The 16,555-nt window shown below is 38.5% G+C and overlaps 1 protein-coding gene across 2 annotated transcripts; it reads left to right on the forward strand.

The window, feature by feature from the left end:
* The first annotated feature begins 5,306 nt into the window (after positions 1-5,306).
* Positions 5,307-12,954, forward strand: CCR9 (C-C motif chemokine receptor 9). Of its 2 annotated transcripts, XM_089532787.1 has the most exons (4): positions 5,307-5,943; positions 6,479-6,524; positions 8,700-8,764; positions 10,114-12,954. In XM_089532787.1, the coding sequence occupies exons 3-4, from the start codon at positions 8,750-8,752 to the stop codon at positions 11,206-11,208; spliced, it is 1,110 nt and encodes a 369-aa protein (XP_089388913.1). In that variant the 5' UTR covers positions 5,307-5,943; positions 6,479-6,524; positions 8,700-8,749; the 3' UTR covers positions 11,209-12,954. The 2 variants fall into 2 exon arrangements, with proteins under 2 accessions (XP_089388913.1, XP_089388912.1); XM_089532786.1 differs by lacking the exon at positions 6,479-6,524.
* Positions 12,955-16,555: the final 3,601 nt, after the last annotated feature.

Here is a 16,555-nt window from a genome sequence, read left to right on the forward strand (position 1 = left end):
AAACAATGCTGCACAGCAATGAGGCGCAACAACCAGCTAAAACAAAAAGTCAAACATTCCAGGCAGGACACGGTGGAAGAAGAAAAATGCAAAATACGAGAACAAAAGAAAACAAAGAGCTAGTTAAAATGCTACCTATTATGCTGGCACCATCCTAATTAAAAAGTGATAAAGAATAAATGGAAACCCATACAATGCTATTCAAGCAATAGATATCCTTGAAAAAAACCATTGTTTCAACTTTCAGGTTCCTTGCACTAATCCAATGGCATCACTTGGTGGGTGCAGAGGGTGCCTGCGGACCTCACGGGGTGACACCCCGGAGGAGGAGTGACACCCAGTTGGACTCTCCTCCTGCTGTGGGTGGTGTGTGAATGCACACTTGTGGCTTTGCTGCCACCCCAGCTCTTTCCTCGAGGAGTGAGCCGAAATGGTGGCCATTGCAGTGGAGGGACAAGTGCGTTCCTTGTGGCTTTGCTACCATCCCGATTCTCCTCGAGGAGGGAGCCGAAGTGGTGGTAGGGATGAGCACTATCCTACCTATGTCTGCCTCAGGAGAGGTGGCTGGTGAGCAAGGAAGCAGAAAGAGAAGGTGGGTCAGGCCTCCTCAGCCTCCCCTTGGAAGCCCCCAGCTCTGGATATCACAACTGCACCAATCTAAATGAGTTCTTCCAAGATCAGTAGCATTTGAGCATGAAGTTTCATGTACATCTCCCTGGACACTGCACAAGTGAAATTTGCATGGCTTGAAACAATCGCTACGCAATCACATTTTTAGTACATCTCTTGATTTGATGCCTGTGGTCCAAAACACACTGCAGAGCTAATCCAGTTTGAGACCACTTTAACTGCTCTGGCTCGGTGCTAGGGACATCTAGGAACTAGTTTTGTGGGATATTTAGCCTTCTTTTTCAAAGAGCTCTGGTACCACGATAAAGTGCAGTCCCCAGGATTCCCCAGCATTGAGCCAGGGCAGTAAAAGCGGTCTCAGACTGGATTATTTCTGCAGTGAGATATGGACCTGTATTTCCAAACGTAATTCATTTTCTTTTCACCTAATGCAAAAGAAAGGGATCTGATGCCGGAGAGATGATACTAAATAATGTGTATTTCTACAATATAACTGAGTGCTAACGATCTAATGTGGATATTAGGTCATTATAGTGAGTAGATAGCGCAAGTACAACCTGATACAAAATGTTGCACTGGGAAATGCTCCTACTTAAGGTTCCAGTTACCTCGCTATACCATCTTCCAAAGTTGTCCATTTCATTCTTCTGTCTGCGTTAGTCTCAATAAGCAGTCAGCATTATATGGCCACTGACCATGCACATTCAGTCTTCATTGGTGTTTATTTGGGCAGGTTTCCTCACTTATTTCCTCCCTTACATTTCTTTGTATTTTTGTCAGTCTTGGGTTTTGTCAAGCCTGCTGGTACCTCTGCTGAGTTGTGGTGTCGCTTTGGCAACAGAAGCATTGGGTTCACTATTGTTACATACGCTTGGAAAGACAAAGGGCAGCAAAACTAACATTTCAAAACCTTGCCTTGATATGCCTTTTGCTCATCGCTGTACAGGATAAAATAGTTTGGGTTTGCCTCTGTAGAACAACAACCCTCTTGAATCTCTCCTTTTTCTCTTTTTTAAATTAAAGTTTATTGCATACATTAAAAAGTGCAAGGTCATATATATTAATACATATACGTTAAGTATTTTTTCCACTTGTTATTTTAACAGCAAAGAAAAAAGAGTTTATCTGCGTTATTTGACTTCTCGTCAGTTCTGCTTGGGTTCAAAGTAACTAAAAGTAATATTAACAATTCCCTTTTATTTAAAGTTGTTTGATGACTTCAGTATATCAAAATCATATTGGTATCATTGAACAGTATCAGGGCTTTGGTATACATTTGTGGTGTGTTATGACCATCTTTTTACAAAAATCTGTTATAGTTTCCCAATCTTTATTGAACACTGTATGAGTTTCTTTCTATCATATTTGTTAGTCAATGCAATTAAATATTATCTAATGTTTTTAATAACCATCCATCTATTGTAGGTAATTCTTTTAACTTCCATTTCTATGCTATGAGATTCTCTCCTTTTTCCTTTGCTTGTTTTCACATTTCCGCCTTGAGTTGAAATGTAAGGGAGGGGTACTTACAAATGGGAAGGGTAAGTTTTCTCCCCTTTGTTTTTCTTGCCTGTATAAGGCCTGACATATCATTAAACAACAACAACTCTGACAGTTGAGGTCTCTCCCCTCTTCTTATTTCTGCCACACCCTGACCACACTCAAATTTTCTCCTATTTTAGTCCATTTTTAGAAGTTACTGTACTGTGATCATGAACAGGGAAGTCACATAGCCATTTTCAAACACTTTTTTGATCACTCTAGAATATTTTCTCCCTTCAGTTAATTCACATTGCCACCATCCACAAATCATACTTTTCCGCCTTTAGACATCAGCTGCCTATCCAGGTCGGGAAATACACTCTGCCATTTACCTGTGTCAGATTGTGAGGTATGTTGTTTTGCAACTCAGCTCAGATACAATCCCATCTTTGCAACCCCTCCTCTGCAATACATATTCACTTTTCTGGTATCATTTCATTCACCATAATTTCTCTCCCATTTCCATTGAAACTTACAAAGTCAGGCAAAATGTTTGTCAGTATTGCTTACCCCCCGCCCTCCAATTTTGATGAAATTGCCAAAGGAGGGAGGGAGGGAGAAGTTTTAAAAGGTCTGCTAAAACAATTTTCAAAACTTCTAAGTAACAGCAGTGGAACACATGCTTAAATTAACGTTTTAATTTTAAAATAAAATATACAAAAATACAATGATGTTGTGAGAAAAGGAGACCCGAATAAATAAAATTGGCAATACTTTCACTCATCTTGTTAGTTTGATATCCAGAGATGGAGCAAATGAACATCATAGGTGAAAAGGGATGTGATTAACAAATTAACCCATTCTTGTTCTCCGCTTACCATCAATTGATTCAATGGACTTAGTACATGCCTTTGGCTTCTGTGACTATCCATAGAGAAGGATCCAGATGCAAATTGGGTGACGAATATCAAGGGATCTTTCCATTCACATGCTTCACCATAGGGAAGCCTTGGTGAATGTTGGGTTTGTGCTAAACCAATATCTCTGAAGATGTGGATGGATTCCTTGGATGGCTATATTTACACAAACATGCTGGCTGAGTGTGTATCAAGCATGAATGTCTCTTTTTAAAGAAAGTTTGATTCAAACAGACTTCAAACAGACTTGAACAATGTGTTTGTGCATCCTCCAGATGATGCTAGACTCAACACCCCCAGCCCCAGTTGTCATGCCAAAAGTCAACAATGGTGGAATTTGTAGGACTAATACCTGGAAAACCCAATGTTTTCCACAGTTGCACTAAACCAGCTTATAAAAATTGAGTTATAAATTCCACCAAAATACCTCCCTAGGAACTGGCTCTTTTTTGCTGGATGGTCTGCCTGGTAGTTACCAATCTCTCACATATACAGTCAGCTTTCCTTATCCATGGATTTTTTATCCACAGATTCAAGCATCCACGGCTTAAAAATATTCCAAAAAAGTATAAATTCCAAATAGCAAACCTTGATTTTCCATTTTATATAAGGAACACCATTATGCTCTGCCATTATATTTAATGGGACTTGAGCATCCACAGATTTTGTTATCCACAGGGGATCCTGGAACCAAACCCCAGTGGATAACAAGGCCCCACTGTACTTATCCATCAATGCAGGGGTTTTCATACAGTGGGGTGGGGTCCCTAGGGGGGTTGAGACTAGCTCAAGGGGGGGCATGATACTTGGAGGCTCTGATTTCTCCTCCTCCTCCCAAATGTTTTGATTTGTAAAATTTGCATGTGTGTTGAGTTAAACATTGAATAAAACCGTTCTAATTGGAACAATATTCAAGAAGAGCATATTTTTGTTTTATGCTATGTTGAGTGCGGTGTGTGACAGTTGCATGTAGATGTAAAGGGCGGTTCCAAGGGCAAAGAGTTTGAGTACCACTGCATCAGTGGAACTATGCCTCATTCTCTTACTCTATTCCCACTTCTTGGGATGCAGAAAAATATGCCTTTACCCGCAAGGGTCCAGCAGAGTGGCTTGTTCCTTGAGATCTCCTGCCTTGGATGGAGAAGAGACTCATATTTGCTAGAGAATATAGCCAACAGGAGCATGACAAATAGCTTAACTGGCATGCTGCTTTGGCAACTGCTTTATGCAACAAAATTATTATTATTATTAGGCTGGATTGGATCCAGATTTAATCATACTTACAATAAACCTATTGATTTCAATGGATTTTCTCTACGTATGTGTATAACTGGATCCATTGTATGATAATTACCTTGAGGGGGAAGGGATAGGTATATAGAGTTTTATATAGTTTTTATATAGAGTTCTATTTAGCTTTGTTGTATTTTGAGATGGCTCATGGACTAATCAATAAACATTGATTGATTGATAGGTATGGAATCTTTTGTCTCAAGCGCCAAACTTCAAAGGCATTATCCAAAGTACTGAACTGTACTCCCCTAAATATATTCAATACCTTGGATAGTTCTTTTTGTTTAGACTAAAACCTGAGTGGTATCTCCAAGGCGGCTCTCCTCCAAAGGTTGACCCTCTAGTCACTGAGAGAAAGGCCTATGGTGCCTAGGATACTTTCTCATGGGAGATAGAAATACATTTTTAAGGTAGTTATGGGTGCTCTTGCAATGCATTTCCACCAAATTGCTATGCAGCTTTTGGAAACACAGGAACCTCCCTGCACATCATGTTTTATTGTATGGAATCACTGAATGGAAGCTTTTCCCACTAAAACTAGTCAAAATAAATTAGTGCTATACATTTCCTGTTTTTATATAGCATTGTCATAGAAATCACTACAGGTGGTTCTGGATTTGATGAAAAGGCTTTCTAAAGACTAAGCTGGAATGAGAAATATACAGCCCTCAAGATGCTGCAGTATTATAACTCTTATTACTCATAATTGTGGAATATATTGGCTGTGGCTGATGGGAAGAGCAGTCCATCAACATCTGAAGGGCTAGATGTCCCCTACCCTAGCCAGTTTTGCACTCAGAGTTATTGATATTGATATTCACAGTGAGCTTTTGTTATCCACTAGGATTGGGATCCAGGACCCCCATGGATACCAAAATCTATAGCTGCCCAAGTCCTATTAAATACAACGGCATAGTAAAATGGTGTCCCTTATATAAAATGGCAAAAATCAAGGTTTGCTATTTGGAATTTATATTTTTTTTTGAATATTTTTAAGCTGTGGATGTTTGAATTCGTGGATAAAAGATCTGTGGATACGGAGGGCCAAGTGTAATAGTTGACTCATAATTAATATTTATTCAAGCAAGCTTTGGGAAATGCAAGGTTTTTAAAGTAAGGGCTGTTATGAGGATGTTGTACTGTTTTTACCATTTTCCCTGTTCTTATAAAAACTACTTTTAATAATTTTTAACTGTATGTTTTAAATTGCTTTAAAATGTTGTTGGTAATTTACTTCCATTTTAATGTTGTTGGGTTTTTTTTTGTATATTTTAATTGTATTGTATTTTAATATGTAACCTGCCTTGAGTCCCAGTTCTGGGGAAAAGCTTGGGGATACATAAAGTTTAACAGCAGGAGCTGCAGCAACAACAACAACAACAACGAAAGCTTTACAGGTGTACCACAGTTGTACTGGGACACTCCCCATAAGATGAAAATGAGAGCAGGAACTTGGGGTTTACCACAGATTGTGACCCACCCAAGCAAGAGATTAAAGGACCTGCTGCAGACTTACTTCTATGGCAGAAATGCTGCGGGGCAACTGGACGCAATACACATTTAATAAGTTCTTCACCAAAGCAGTGTGTAAAGGACCAGCCCAGTAAAAGACCAGTCACAAGTGAGTATCTTCTACCATGTGGTAGCCTTGTCTTTATATAAATATGATTTCCCCAATGCTTCTTTCTATCCCCATTTTAAGGCATGATCCTGCAGTACAGGACAAATTTCTATGGGGCAAATCCAATCAATAGTCCACCTAAAGCTGGATCATTGGATCCATTAGTCTCATTGATCTAGTAAATCCACTCTATCTGGGCCAAGCAGTAGGATTTAGACCTATGTAATAAACACACTAGAATATTTGTACTACTCAACTAAACCCATTGTGATAATTTCTCTGTTTTTTATCTTTTGGATAAAACAGATAATTCTATGCCTGCTTATTCAAAAGCAAGTCCCACTATGTTCAATGGGCTTAACTTCTAGACAAATATGTACCACACTGAAACCAGAAATATTTAAACCGTTCAAAGCTTCTGTGATAAACACCTTGTCAAAGTTTTGCCTGGGCAAAATGCTGACATCTAAGTAGATTTTAGGTACATGTTTCAAATTGGCCTTAGTGTGACTGAGACAATGCTTTTCTGTTCTAGAATCAGTGGAGAAATTACAAGTGGCTCACCACATTTTCACAAATAAGTATGTTTTCACCCTTTGAAATCTTAATTTCATTCTGTAAACATGAAGCAAAGTTGTAATTTGGTTCGATGGGCAGGATGAGCGTACAATTGGCACTGTACGTGAAAGCAAATGTTCTTTTTAAAAGTATGCTGCAATGATATCATGGAATGGCCCAGTCAAGAAAGAATTCTGTGTTCTAGATTGAAATAGTAGTTGTTGGTTTTTTGTGGGTTTTTCAGGCTATGTGGCCATGTTCTAGAAGAGTTTATTCCTGACGTTTCTCTAACATCTGTGGCTGACATCTTCAACATTCTCTGAAGATGCCAGCCACAGATGCAGGTGAAACGTCAGGAATAAACTCTTCTAGAACATGGCCACATAGCCCCAAAAAACCCACAAAAAACTATGGATGTCAGCCATGAAAGCCTTCACAGCTGTGCAACAAGCAGAAGAAAATTTCTCTAAATAAAGTATGACTGGCATTCTCTATGAGAATGAGATTGGTGTGTATGTCCCAAAAGAGTATGCCAAATTATACATATATGAAATGGTTTAATAATGCAACTGACAGGAATGGCACTAAATCAATGTGAACACAAATATATCAGTTCAAGTGGTTTTGGGAGTGCAGCCTGGCAGCCTAAAGTAAAGGAATATAGGATTTCAGACTTAAAGAGGATCAGCTTGTTTAGAACAGATGACACACTGCTCACATAGCAGGAAAAAGCAAACCAGTAATGGGGTTACTGCATGCGCCATAATGGTAATTTTGATCAGTATTAATGAAACTACAGGAGACAAAGGGTTTTTATTGCTGCTGTGGGAAGCTAGTATAAAAAACATTTTTCACTTCCTTTTGTGAAAATGCTTAACAACTTGACTGAAATGCTTAACAACTTGACAGTTGCTTAACAACAAATGAAAATGCTTAACAACTTGACAGTTGCTGGAGATTGCTTATAAAATAGCTATTTGTCGATGCTAATTCTGTACTTACTGGAATTAGGTAACTTTCAATATATGAAAATTTATTTTCTATCAGGGCTTGCTCCCAAATATGTGGATGTAGGATTGTACCCTCATTTGTCTTTTGGCATTTTTCTGGGTTAAGGACCACACACAGATTGCTTGACATTGCCTTTATATTCTAATACAAACCATCATGTCCAAAAATAGACAAGAGATCAACAGCACCTTTAAGTCTGAAAAATTTGTTATGGCTTAAGTTTCAGATTCTTGAACTATTATCCATAATATGAGATACACACCTACATACACACTACACATAGATGGGGTTGAGCTGTCAGATTTTCAATGAACAAAGCCTGGAAAAGTAATTTTGCCAAACTCTAGGTCAGAGGAAAAATGAACACAGAAAATACTGGTAACAACAATTACATTGTTAGCATTGGCCATTCACAGACCTATTGCCTGCACAATGGCATAAAGCAAGCCAATAAATACACATACATAGTGTGGTAAGAAAGTGTTATCTTACTTTAAATCTTTGGTAGTAGATTAGAATTTTCCATTGAATTAGCATCCAGTAGTCATGTATATCACATTGCATGGTTTGCATCAGCTGCTGATGTATGTTTTGCTGCATGACCAAACAGTGGTATGCAGAACTAATGTGATGGCATCAAAATCTCAAGGACTTTGTGGCATGAAGTTCGTTGTTGAACAGCCACCTCTTAAATGCAAGATCAAACAGCCTCCACTGTTTAATTTGAGACAGAGAAGAATCTGGGGGTACACAATGCTTGCTCATCATTTTAAAGTGGGGATTATGAGCTACTTTTCCAAGGCTACTTTAAATGAATCTTGCTGGATTTCTTGTTTTGCTGTCAAGAGCCGTTCCTTTATGATGGACTGACCATTTAAATAGAACGTTCTGTAGTATTTTCATGGAACTACAAACCCCAGGGTTTAGCTTGTAGAAACTATAACTACTGTACATCATTTTTAAAATGCAGAGAGGCAACTTATGGCCCTCCAGATGTTGCTGAACCACAATTAGCAAAATTTTTCACTACTGGCAGTGCTGGCTAGGGAGTTTCAGTCCAAAAAGGTTCAATTTCCCACCCTTGCCATACATAAACAGAAGTGCACTGGTAAGCAGCAGAATTATATTAAAGCTATTATTTGATTCGAAAAGTCTATATGAAAATCATACTCATTTTATTCTTGCAGAGAAATTGCTGTGAGTTAATCACAACTGACAAAAGAATTGGGATCAAAAGATGCTGGCTATCATGGTGAGTATAAATATACAGATCCTAATAATTCATGAGGGCATTGGTTAGTTTTAGCCCCTTGACCAGCATCTGGAGGAGAGTGTATTCCCAGATATATAGACATTAAACACTCCAGATATACCAATATAGTAGCTACACCATCCTGTAGTCATTGTATTATTGAAATAGTTGAAGTCACACAATGATCATCATGGCAATGAGAGTCAAATAAGACATTGCTTTAATGATGAAGGCAGTCATTATGCCTTATTATAAATACGGTTTGGTGAGTTGTAGAATCAATTTTACTAAGGAAGGGTAAACAGCTTATTTTGGATCAGACTACAACCTCCCTTTAAAATCATCTTCATAGTTTGGGAAGTGATTCATCCAGATTTCTGGATGGTCTTACATCAAAGGATCAGTTTTTGCCAGCTACACTCTTTCTTTGAAAACTTGGACCTAGCCAGAATCATTCATGCCTTCAGGCAGCCTCCCCAATCCTTCAGGTGTACAAATTCCATCACAACAGCCACCATGGCAATGGGAGTTGTAGTCCGACACATTTGGAGGATACCAGTTTGGGAAGGATGCCCTACTCACTCCTATGGATAGATAGATCGTTTCAATGTACTGCCTTGGGAGACGGGTTGGAAACTGCAGAACATGGCTGCCAGGGTGTTAGCAGTGATAGGAACGTGAACAAAAGAATAACAGCTACAAAATACTTATGCTTTGATTTCTGAGCTTAGCACAAATGGAAAGATTTCTTAAGAAATATGTCTGTGTCTCTGCTTGGTATGGCTTACTGAGACCAGAGTTTAGTGATCGACTGGGCATCTGGTTGCCCTACAGATATCTTTGAAATCCATTTCAGAGCAGCCCCATCCAGGGTAGTAAATGGCAAGGGACCATGGGAATTGCAGTCTTTAAAACACCTAGAAGGAGACCTACTCCTGGTCTACACCCATTTGCCCTTCCCTGGAGATTTTCTGTGGAAATCTTCTGCCAGATCCCCTTGCCATTGGAATTATAGTAGTGGAGATGTCCTGAAAGTGCAGTGACTAGAAAGATGGAGAAGCCGCGCTTCAGTGTAAACCACTTAAACTACCACAATTCAGTCATTTTTCACGATAATTTTCTGAAATTAATTATGAATAGATAGATGGTAAGATAATTAGGTAGCACGGTAAGATTCTCCATGAATAATGAAAATGTTTGTATCAATGCAACTACTTCCCGCATCAGAGTGGAGGTTGCCTATTTCTCTAGTTCCAGTCTTTAAAAGTGTGTCATGTTTATAAAAGACAGAAATCATTCATTATGCAAATGCTCTTGGAGTATAATTTTGATCTGTTGGTGTTTTCCAGATGGTTCAGAGCACCTGGCCTCCAACAAATGCTTTTGTCTCAGAAGACAATGCCTTTAACCAGTCGGATCTCCTCTGCGACAAGCGTCATGTCAAGCTGCTTGCACAAACTTTCCTGCCAACATTTTTCTGGTGTGTGTTCTTTGTGGGAACTATAGGTAATGTCTTTGTCATCCTTGTCTACTGGAGATACAAGGGCAAGAAGAACCTAACTGACAGATACTTGATCCATTTAGCAATTGCTGACCTTCTCTTCCTCTTCACTCTTCCTTTCTGGGCAATAGCGGCTCAGAAGGGATGGTCTTTTAACACGTTAATGTGTAAAATTGTAAACAGCATGTATAAGATCAACTTGTACAGCTGCATGTTATTCCTAATGTTCATCAGTTTTGACAGATACACTGTGGTAGTTCGACCAATGAGAGTGCAGTATTCAAAACAAAAAAGGCTTATGTACCACAAATTTATTTGTTTTGGAGTGTGGCTCATGGCAGTTCTTCTGTGCATCCCAGAAATAATCTACAGTCAAACTGAACTGTCTAGTAATATTACTGTTTGCAGAATGATTTATCCTCCCAGTGTTAACAGAAGTATCAAAGTCACTGACCTGTCTTTGAAAATTGTGATAGGATTTCTCCTTCCCTTTCTTGTGATAGTTGTCTGCTACACATGTGTAGCCCATACTATTATTAGAGCCAAAAGAACTCCCAAGCATAAACCGTTCAAGATTATTACTATCATTATTTTAGTTTTTCTTTTCTCTCAGGTCCCTTACAATAGCGTTTTGCTGGTGAAAACCATGGTTCTGTATGCTCCAGCCATAAAGGACTGCAAAATGTTGGATCACCTTGATCTTGGATTCCAGTTAACCCAGTCCATAGCTTTTCTTCACAGCTGCCTGAACCCTTTTCTCTATGTTTTTGCCGGGCAGAAATTCCGCAAAACCCTTTTCCAAATGCTGAAATGTGTTACTCAAGGCCATGTTAAGATGCCTGAGCAATGCACAGATAGCCAAGGATACGACTCTCGATGGTCTAGCAGTGCATTGTTTGGGGAATCAAAAATTAAAAACTCTTTTACTATGACCCCTTCTTAAAAATCTCAATTTTTATCCTATGCAGGTCAATCTACTGGAAATCCCTTTCCCTGTCTACAGGACACTTTGATTTTGGAGGCCTTTTCTTTGTGTCATTTTAAGATTTTTGTTAAAAAGATTTTTCCCCTCTTTTATCTCCTCCTTACATGTTGCTATTAAAAATCATTCCTATTTTTAAATGAATTATTGGGCTTGTTAAGTTCAGAATCCTCTGTCTGTCTACTCTGAAATAAGTCCCATATAGCTTAGTAGTAGTTACTCTCAGGTCAGTGTGTTAAAACTGAAGCTTAATTCCTTTCCCCTTTCTCATTCTCTCCACAATTTCGACAAAATATTTCAATCTCACCTCCTTTTGCTCTTTAAATATGTGTGACCCTTTGTGTAGAGGTGTGTGTGTGTGTGGTGCCTACAACACATTCAGTGCTTCATATATATAAGAGATGATGATGAACCTAGGAGCATGGCTGCCCTAGCCTGTTTTAGCAAATCCAACAAAGACTATAAAGTTTTATTTGGTAAATGGTTTCACAGATGTCACCCAACGTAATCTAGCTTTAGTGGGGTACAGTCCATGACAACTTACAATAAACAGAATTTGCTAGTATTTTAACTGCTACAAGGGTGTTTGTTGGACCATGATAAAATCTATAACTCTCTAGCTCTGTAATACATGTCTGTTCATGAGTAAGTCTCACTGAGTTCAATGGGGTTTAGCTGACGGTGAGGATTTCTCCTTCCGTTTCTCTGATATCTAAAAGTTGAGTTTTGACACATTCCAGAGAAGCCAGTGGCTTTCCTGACATTTTAACAGTCAGCTGTTCCAGGTAAAGCTGTTGAATTGAATCCATGCCAGTGAACAAAAAAAGTAACCGGTATGTTTTAGCATTTTTTCTGGGTGTTCCTTTGAGAGTTTATTAATTAGTTGTGAAGAGCCTAATATACTGTATATATATAAAATAAAGGAGCAACATTTGAACCACAAATTTTTGGTTGGAAGAAATGAAGCTGTTGTGAGTAACACACACACACACATGTACACATAAACACACATACACACACAAACCCTAAATGAAAAAGTTAGGATGATCTGCAGAAAAAATGAAGCTAAAATATTACATACTGCATTTGCAAGTACTGTATTTGCAAATGCTCTTAAACCTGCATAGGTTCTAGTCAGATGGCAGTGATGTTGGTTATTGTTGCTGTGTGTTTTCAAGTAATTTCTGACTTCTGGCAACCCTAAGGCCACCCTATCACTGCTTATTTTAACCAATTCTATTTTATATTATTACCTATTGTTTTATACGTATTTTGTAGATTGTACGCCATTGGCAGGTTTCATTTTTATTGGTTTGACCATTTGTATGTACAGCACTGTGTACAATTACAGCACTATAAAAATAAACAACAACAATAATAATAATCATCATCATCATCATCATCATCATCATCACTGAATTTTCTTGGCAGAATTTGTTCAGAGGGGGTTTGCTCTTGGCTTCCTCTGAGGCTGAGAGAGAGTCACTTGCCCAAGATCACCCAGTGGGTTTCCATGGCCGAGCGGGGATTAAGTGTTAGACACTGGTCTCACAGTGTCTAACACTTTAACCAGTACACTGGCTGTAGGTACACAATAATCATACATGAGACAGCATGGTGTAGTGGTTTGTGTGTTAGACTACGATTCTGGAGACCAGGGCACAGTTTTCTGCTTCAGCATAAAAACATACTGGGTGACCTTGGGCAAGTCACACTCTCTCAGCCTGAGAGGAGGGCAATGGCAAACTCCCTCTGAAGAAACAAGCCATGCAGACCCTATGATAGGTTCGTCTTAGAGTCACCATAAGTAAAAAATGACTTGGAGGCACACCACCACAACAAATATCCTTTAAAGCAGCCATAGACATTAGTTAAGTTGTCAAATACATAGGTAAGGTATACGTCAGCTATAACTATATAACTGTTACACCATCCCAAATTTACCTCCCTTTCCTTACAACTGCCATTCCATCCAAATATATGAGTATAACCTGCCCGCTCCCCAAATTGCCGACATTGATCTCAAAAAGAAGGAAATGCTTTAAGTTCATTCAATTTTATGTTTTTAAACTCATTTAAATTACACCACCAGTGCAATGGCAGGAATAAAATGGAGTTTGTGTCTGCATCTTTGATGCTTTAATAAATTTATTTGGGAACACACAGTACTTTGTCGGGAAAAAGGATAGGACAAGAAGTCATAATAATGCTCCCATTGTCTCATCAGTTGTTGTGTTCATCTTAGGTACAATTTTGTAAGTTTTAAAAATCTTTGCTCTGCATGATATTAAAATATTTTTTATAAATAATAAAAGTTATAAATTGTAAATTAGTTTTTGACCCATTCTGGACTGAAAGACAATTCCAAAATAATGAATAAACATTTCACTTTTCAGTCAAATGCCTGTTTACTGGACTTAAAGGGAACCAACACGCTCATTGATTAATAATGGGTGCAATCAGATTAACAAGGAGATACATGATTCTGAATTTTTACATATACAAATATTTGGTTGGGTCTAGATTTAGTCCTGCTTAGACTAGATGGACTGCCTTGATGAGAGTCATTAAACATTATTAAACTGAGTTCCATTGATTCCAGTGGGTCTATTTTAAATATGTGTAAGTCTGGATTCAGCCCATAATATATGAATTAGACAAACACCTGCCTGGGAAAAAGGAAATGATATAGGACCATTCATAAGAGAGAAGGGGTTACAGAATTTGGCTATAGCTCTTTGTTGACTGGCCGCTTGCTGGCAAATTTAGCCATGATGCCAGGTAATGTGTGGAACTAGAAGAGTTTATTCCTGACATTTCGCCAGCATCTATGGCTGGCATCTTCAGAGAATGCGTTCTCTGAAGATGCCAGCTATAGATGCTGGCAAAACGTCAGGAATAAACTCTTCTAGAACATGGCCACATAGCCCGAAAAACCTACAAAAAATTATGGATGTCGGCCATAAAAGCCTTCAACTTCACAATGTGTGGACCATGTGTCAATTTCACTGAATTCAGTGGACCTAAAGCCAGGTGAGTGTTATAAGATTACAGCTTTAAAGCACAAACCTATACTCAGAAATAAATGCCTCTGAAATCAGTGGTGCTTACCCATATATAAATGGGCACAAAAATGTAGCCTTGGTTGCTTAAATCCCACTGATTTCAGGTGGGCTGAGAGTATGCCAATTGCCCAAAATAAAGAGATTCATGATCTAGTTGTACCGTTGAATCTTGCCAACTCACCTTTCATGAAGAACACTTCTTATCTCTCCCTTGATACTGCACAGCTACCTTTTGAGAAGTCATGATGTACATGCCATAAGGATAGCCAGATATGATGTTGCATTGTTCCTTGGAGACAGGAGTCTACTTTGCTCTATTGCATTCAATCTACTCAAAGTTCAGGCCAAGAAAAAAAAAATGTATACAACTGAAAGGCCATCTATGGGCCATGAACTTCTTTTAAACTTTGGGGGAAAGCTTTGAGCCTTATAGTGGTTTTTTATGTGACGATTTCTGTGGGAAAAAATTTGAAACAAGCTTCAAAAATACCCCAACTTCTGTAAAGCACTTTCATTATTACTGCTTCACTTCTAGATCTTGAGTTCTAAGAGACACATGACAACAGATAATTTGGTTTCTCTGGGTTCTGAGGCTAATGAACATTTCATTATCGATCAGTTAGAATTCTTTTCTCGCTGATAGATGAGTCACTTTTAAAACAATTCTTATAGTTAGGTATGAACAGTGGATAAAATCTAAAAGACAGGCCAGGCAGAGGGGGGTAAGAGCTCAATGAAAGGTATCAGCTCTGCTCCTTATCCCCGCCAAAGCTGTGTCAACCTCTAAAACTAGTACCTAAGAGGACCATTTTTTGTAATCCAAATTATGCACCCAAATTTGGGTATCAGAATTCTGCAGTTTTAGCTAGATCATGCCCAAAATGGACACCTAATAATTAAAGCTGTGGCCAAGATGTAACAGTGGACTTTGGCATTCAATATTACTGGAAGTAACATTTGCAACATTTCACAGTGACCAAAATTTGTTTCAGAGCACTACCCAATTCCTTGGCAGGTTTTACCAGTAGAGGGGTCTTAAAGGAGAGGTGTCATTCTCAGTGAAAGCATTGGCATCCAACAAAATTACACCACTGGATCATCAACACCTTTTTAACAACCTATATAGCATTATTAACATCTTGTACATGTGTCACAGCATAGCCTGCATTAAGATGCACTGTAGTTTTGCTCTCATGAAGTTATCCCTCAGTTACATTGCATTTCATTGCAGAACTGTAACACTGCACTATCAAAGATGTTAATCTGATGAATCGGTTTGCAGAGAGATCTTGTAGCACCTTTGAGACTAACTAAAAGAAGTTGGCAGCATGAGCTTTCATAGACTTCAGTCTACTTCCTCAGATGTATTTAGTGGAGTGGAAACCAGGGACAGACATACATATATATATGCCATTAGCATATGAGAATGTCAATTCAAATTCAAAATCCTTTGTGTTTGGAAATGAAGTAGCAAGTCCAGTTTTAACTACGCTTGTTAGTGAACAAAGACATTGGGAGCTGGCCAGTATATATGGCTTTGGAAACTAACCTGTAGGTGGGGAGAATAGATGAGTGTAGGATGCCCCCTGAGGATGTGGTCAGATAATGTTGAAATGTGTGTAGTGAGCCAAGAAGCCATTGTCCCTGTTCAATCCATTGCTGAGGTATAGTAGTTTATGGATGAATTCCAATTCTGCTGTTTCCCTTTCCAATTTACCTTTATAGTTCTTTTGCTCAAGGACTGCTGTTCTGAGGTCTGAGATGGAATGTCCCGGGAGACTGAAATGTTTTGCCAAAGGAACAATCAAACATTCGTTGTGTATTGATCCACAATGCACAGCCGCACAATAAATGCACAATGGAAATAATAGGCTCAGAATTCTTAATTCCAAGTGTATTTTTGTGTGTGTGACAGACTGTGATTGGTTGACCTTAGCATTCTATTTTTTTTAAAATCCAAATAATCCCTGCAAACATAAATTTCTTCGTCTTTAGGTGTAATAATAATAATAATAATAATAATAATAATAAGGCTTGATTATTGGACACTTGGCATACTAGGTGGCATCCCAACTGATCTAGAAATAGTTTAGTAGCAATTTGTGTCACCAGATGATTTTGCTGCTATTTTTATATGTTGCAGTGTGGGTTGAAATTAACTAGGTTGATCTTGTATTTATTTCAGACCTGTCAGCTGATGTCTTAACTGCAAAGGAGGAAAAGACACTACAAAGTGTAGGAGA

This window comes from Sceloporus occidentalis, unplaced genomic scaffold (assembly GCF_023333645.1).
Source record: "Sceloporus occidentalis isolate IW3139 unplaced genomic scaffold, rSceOcc1.0.p SCAF_7, whole genome shotgun sequence".
In the NCBI taxonomy this organism is placed as follows: Eukaryota; Metazoa; Chordata; class Lepidosauria; order Squamata; family Phrynosomatidae; genus Sceloporus; species Sceloporus occidentalis.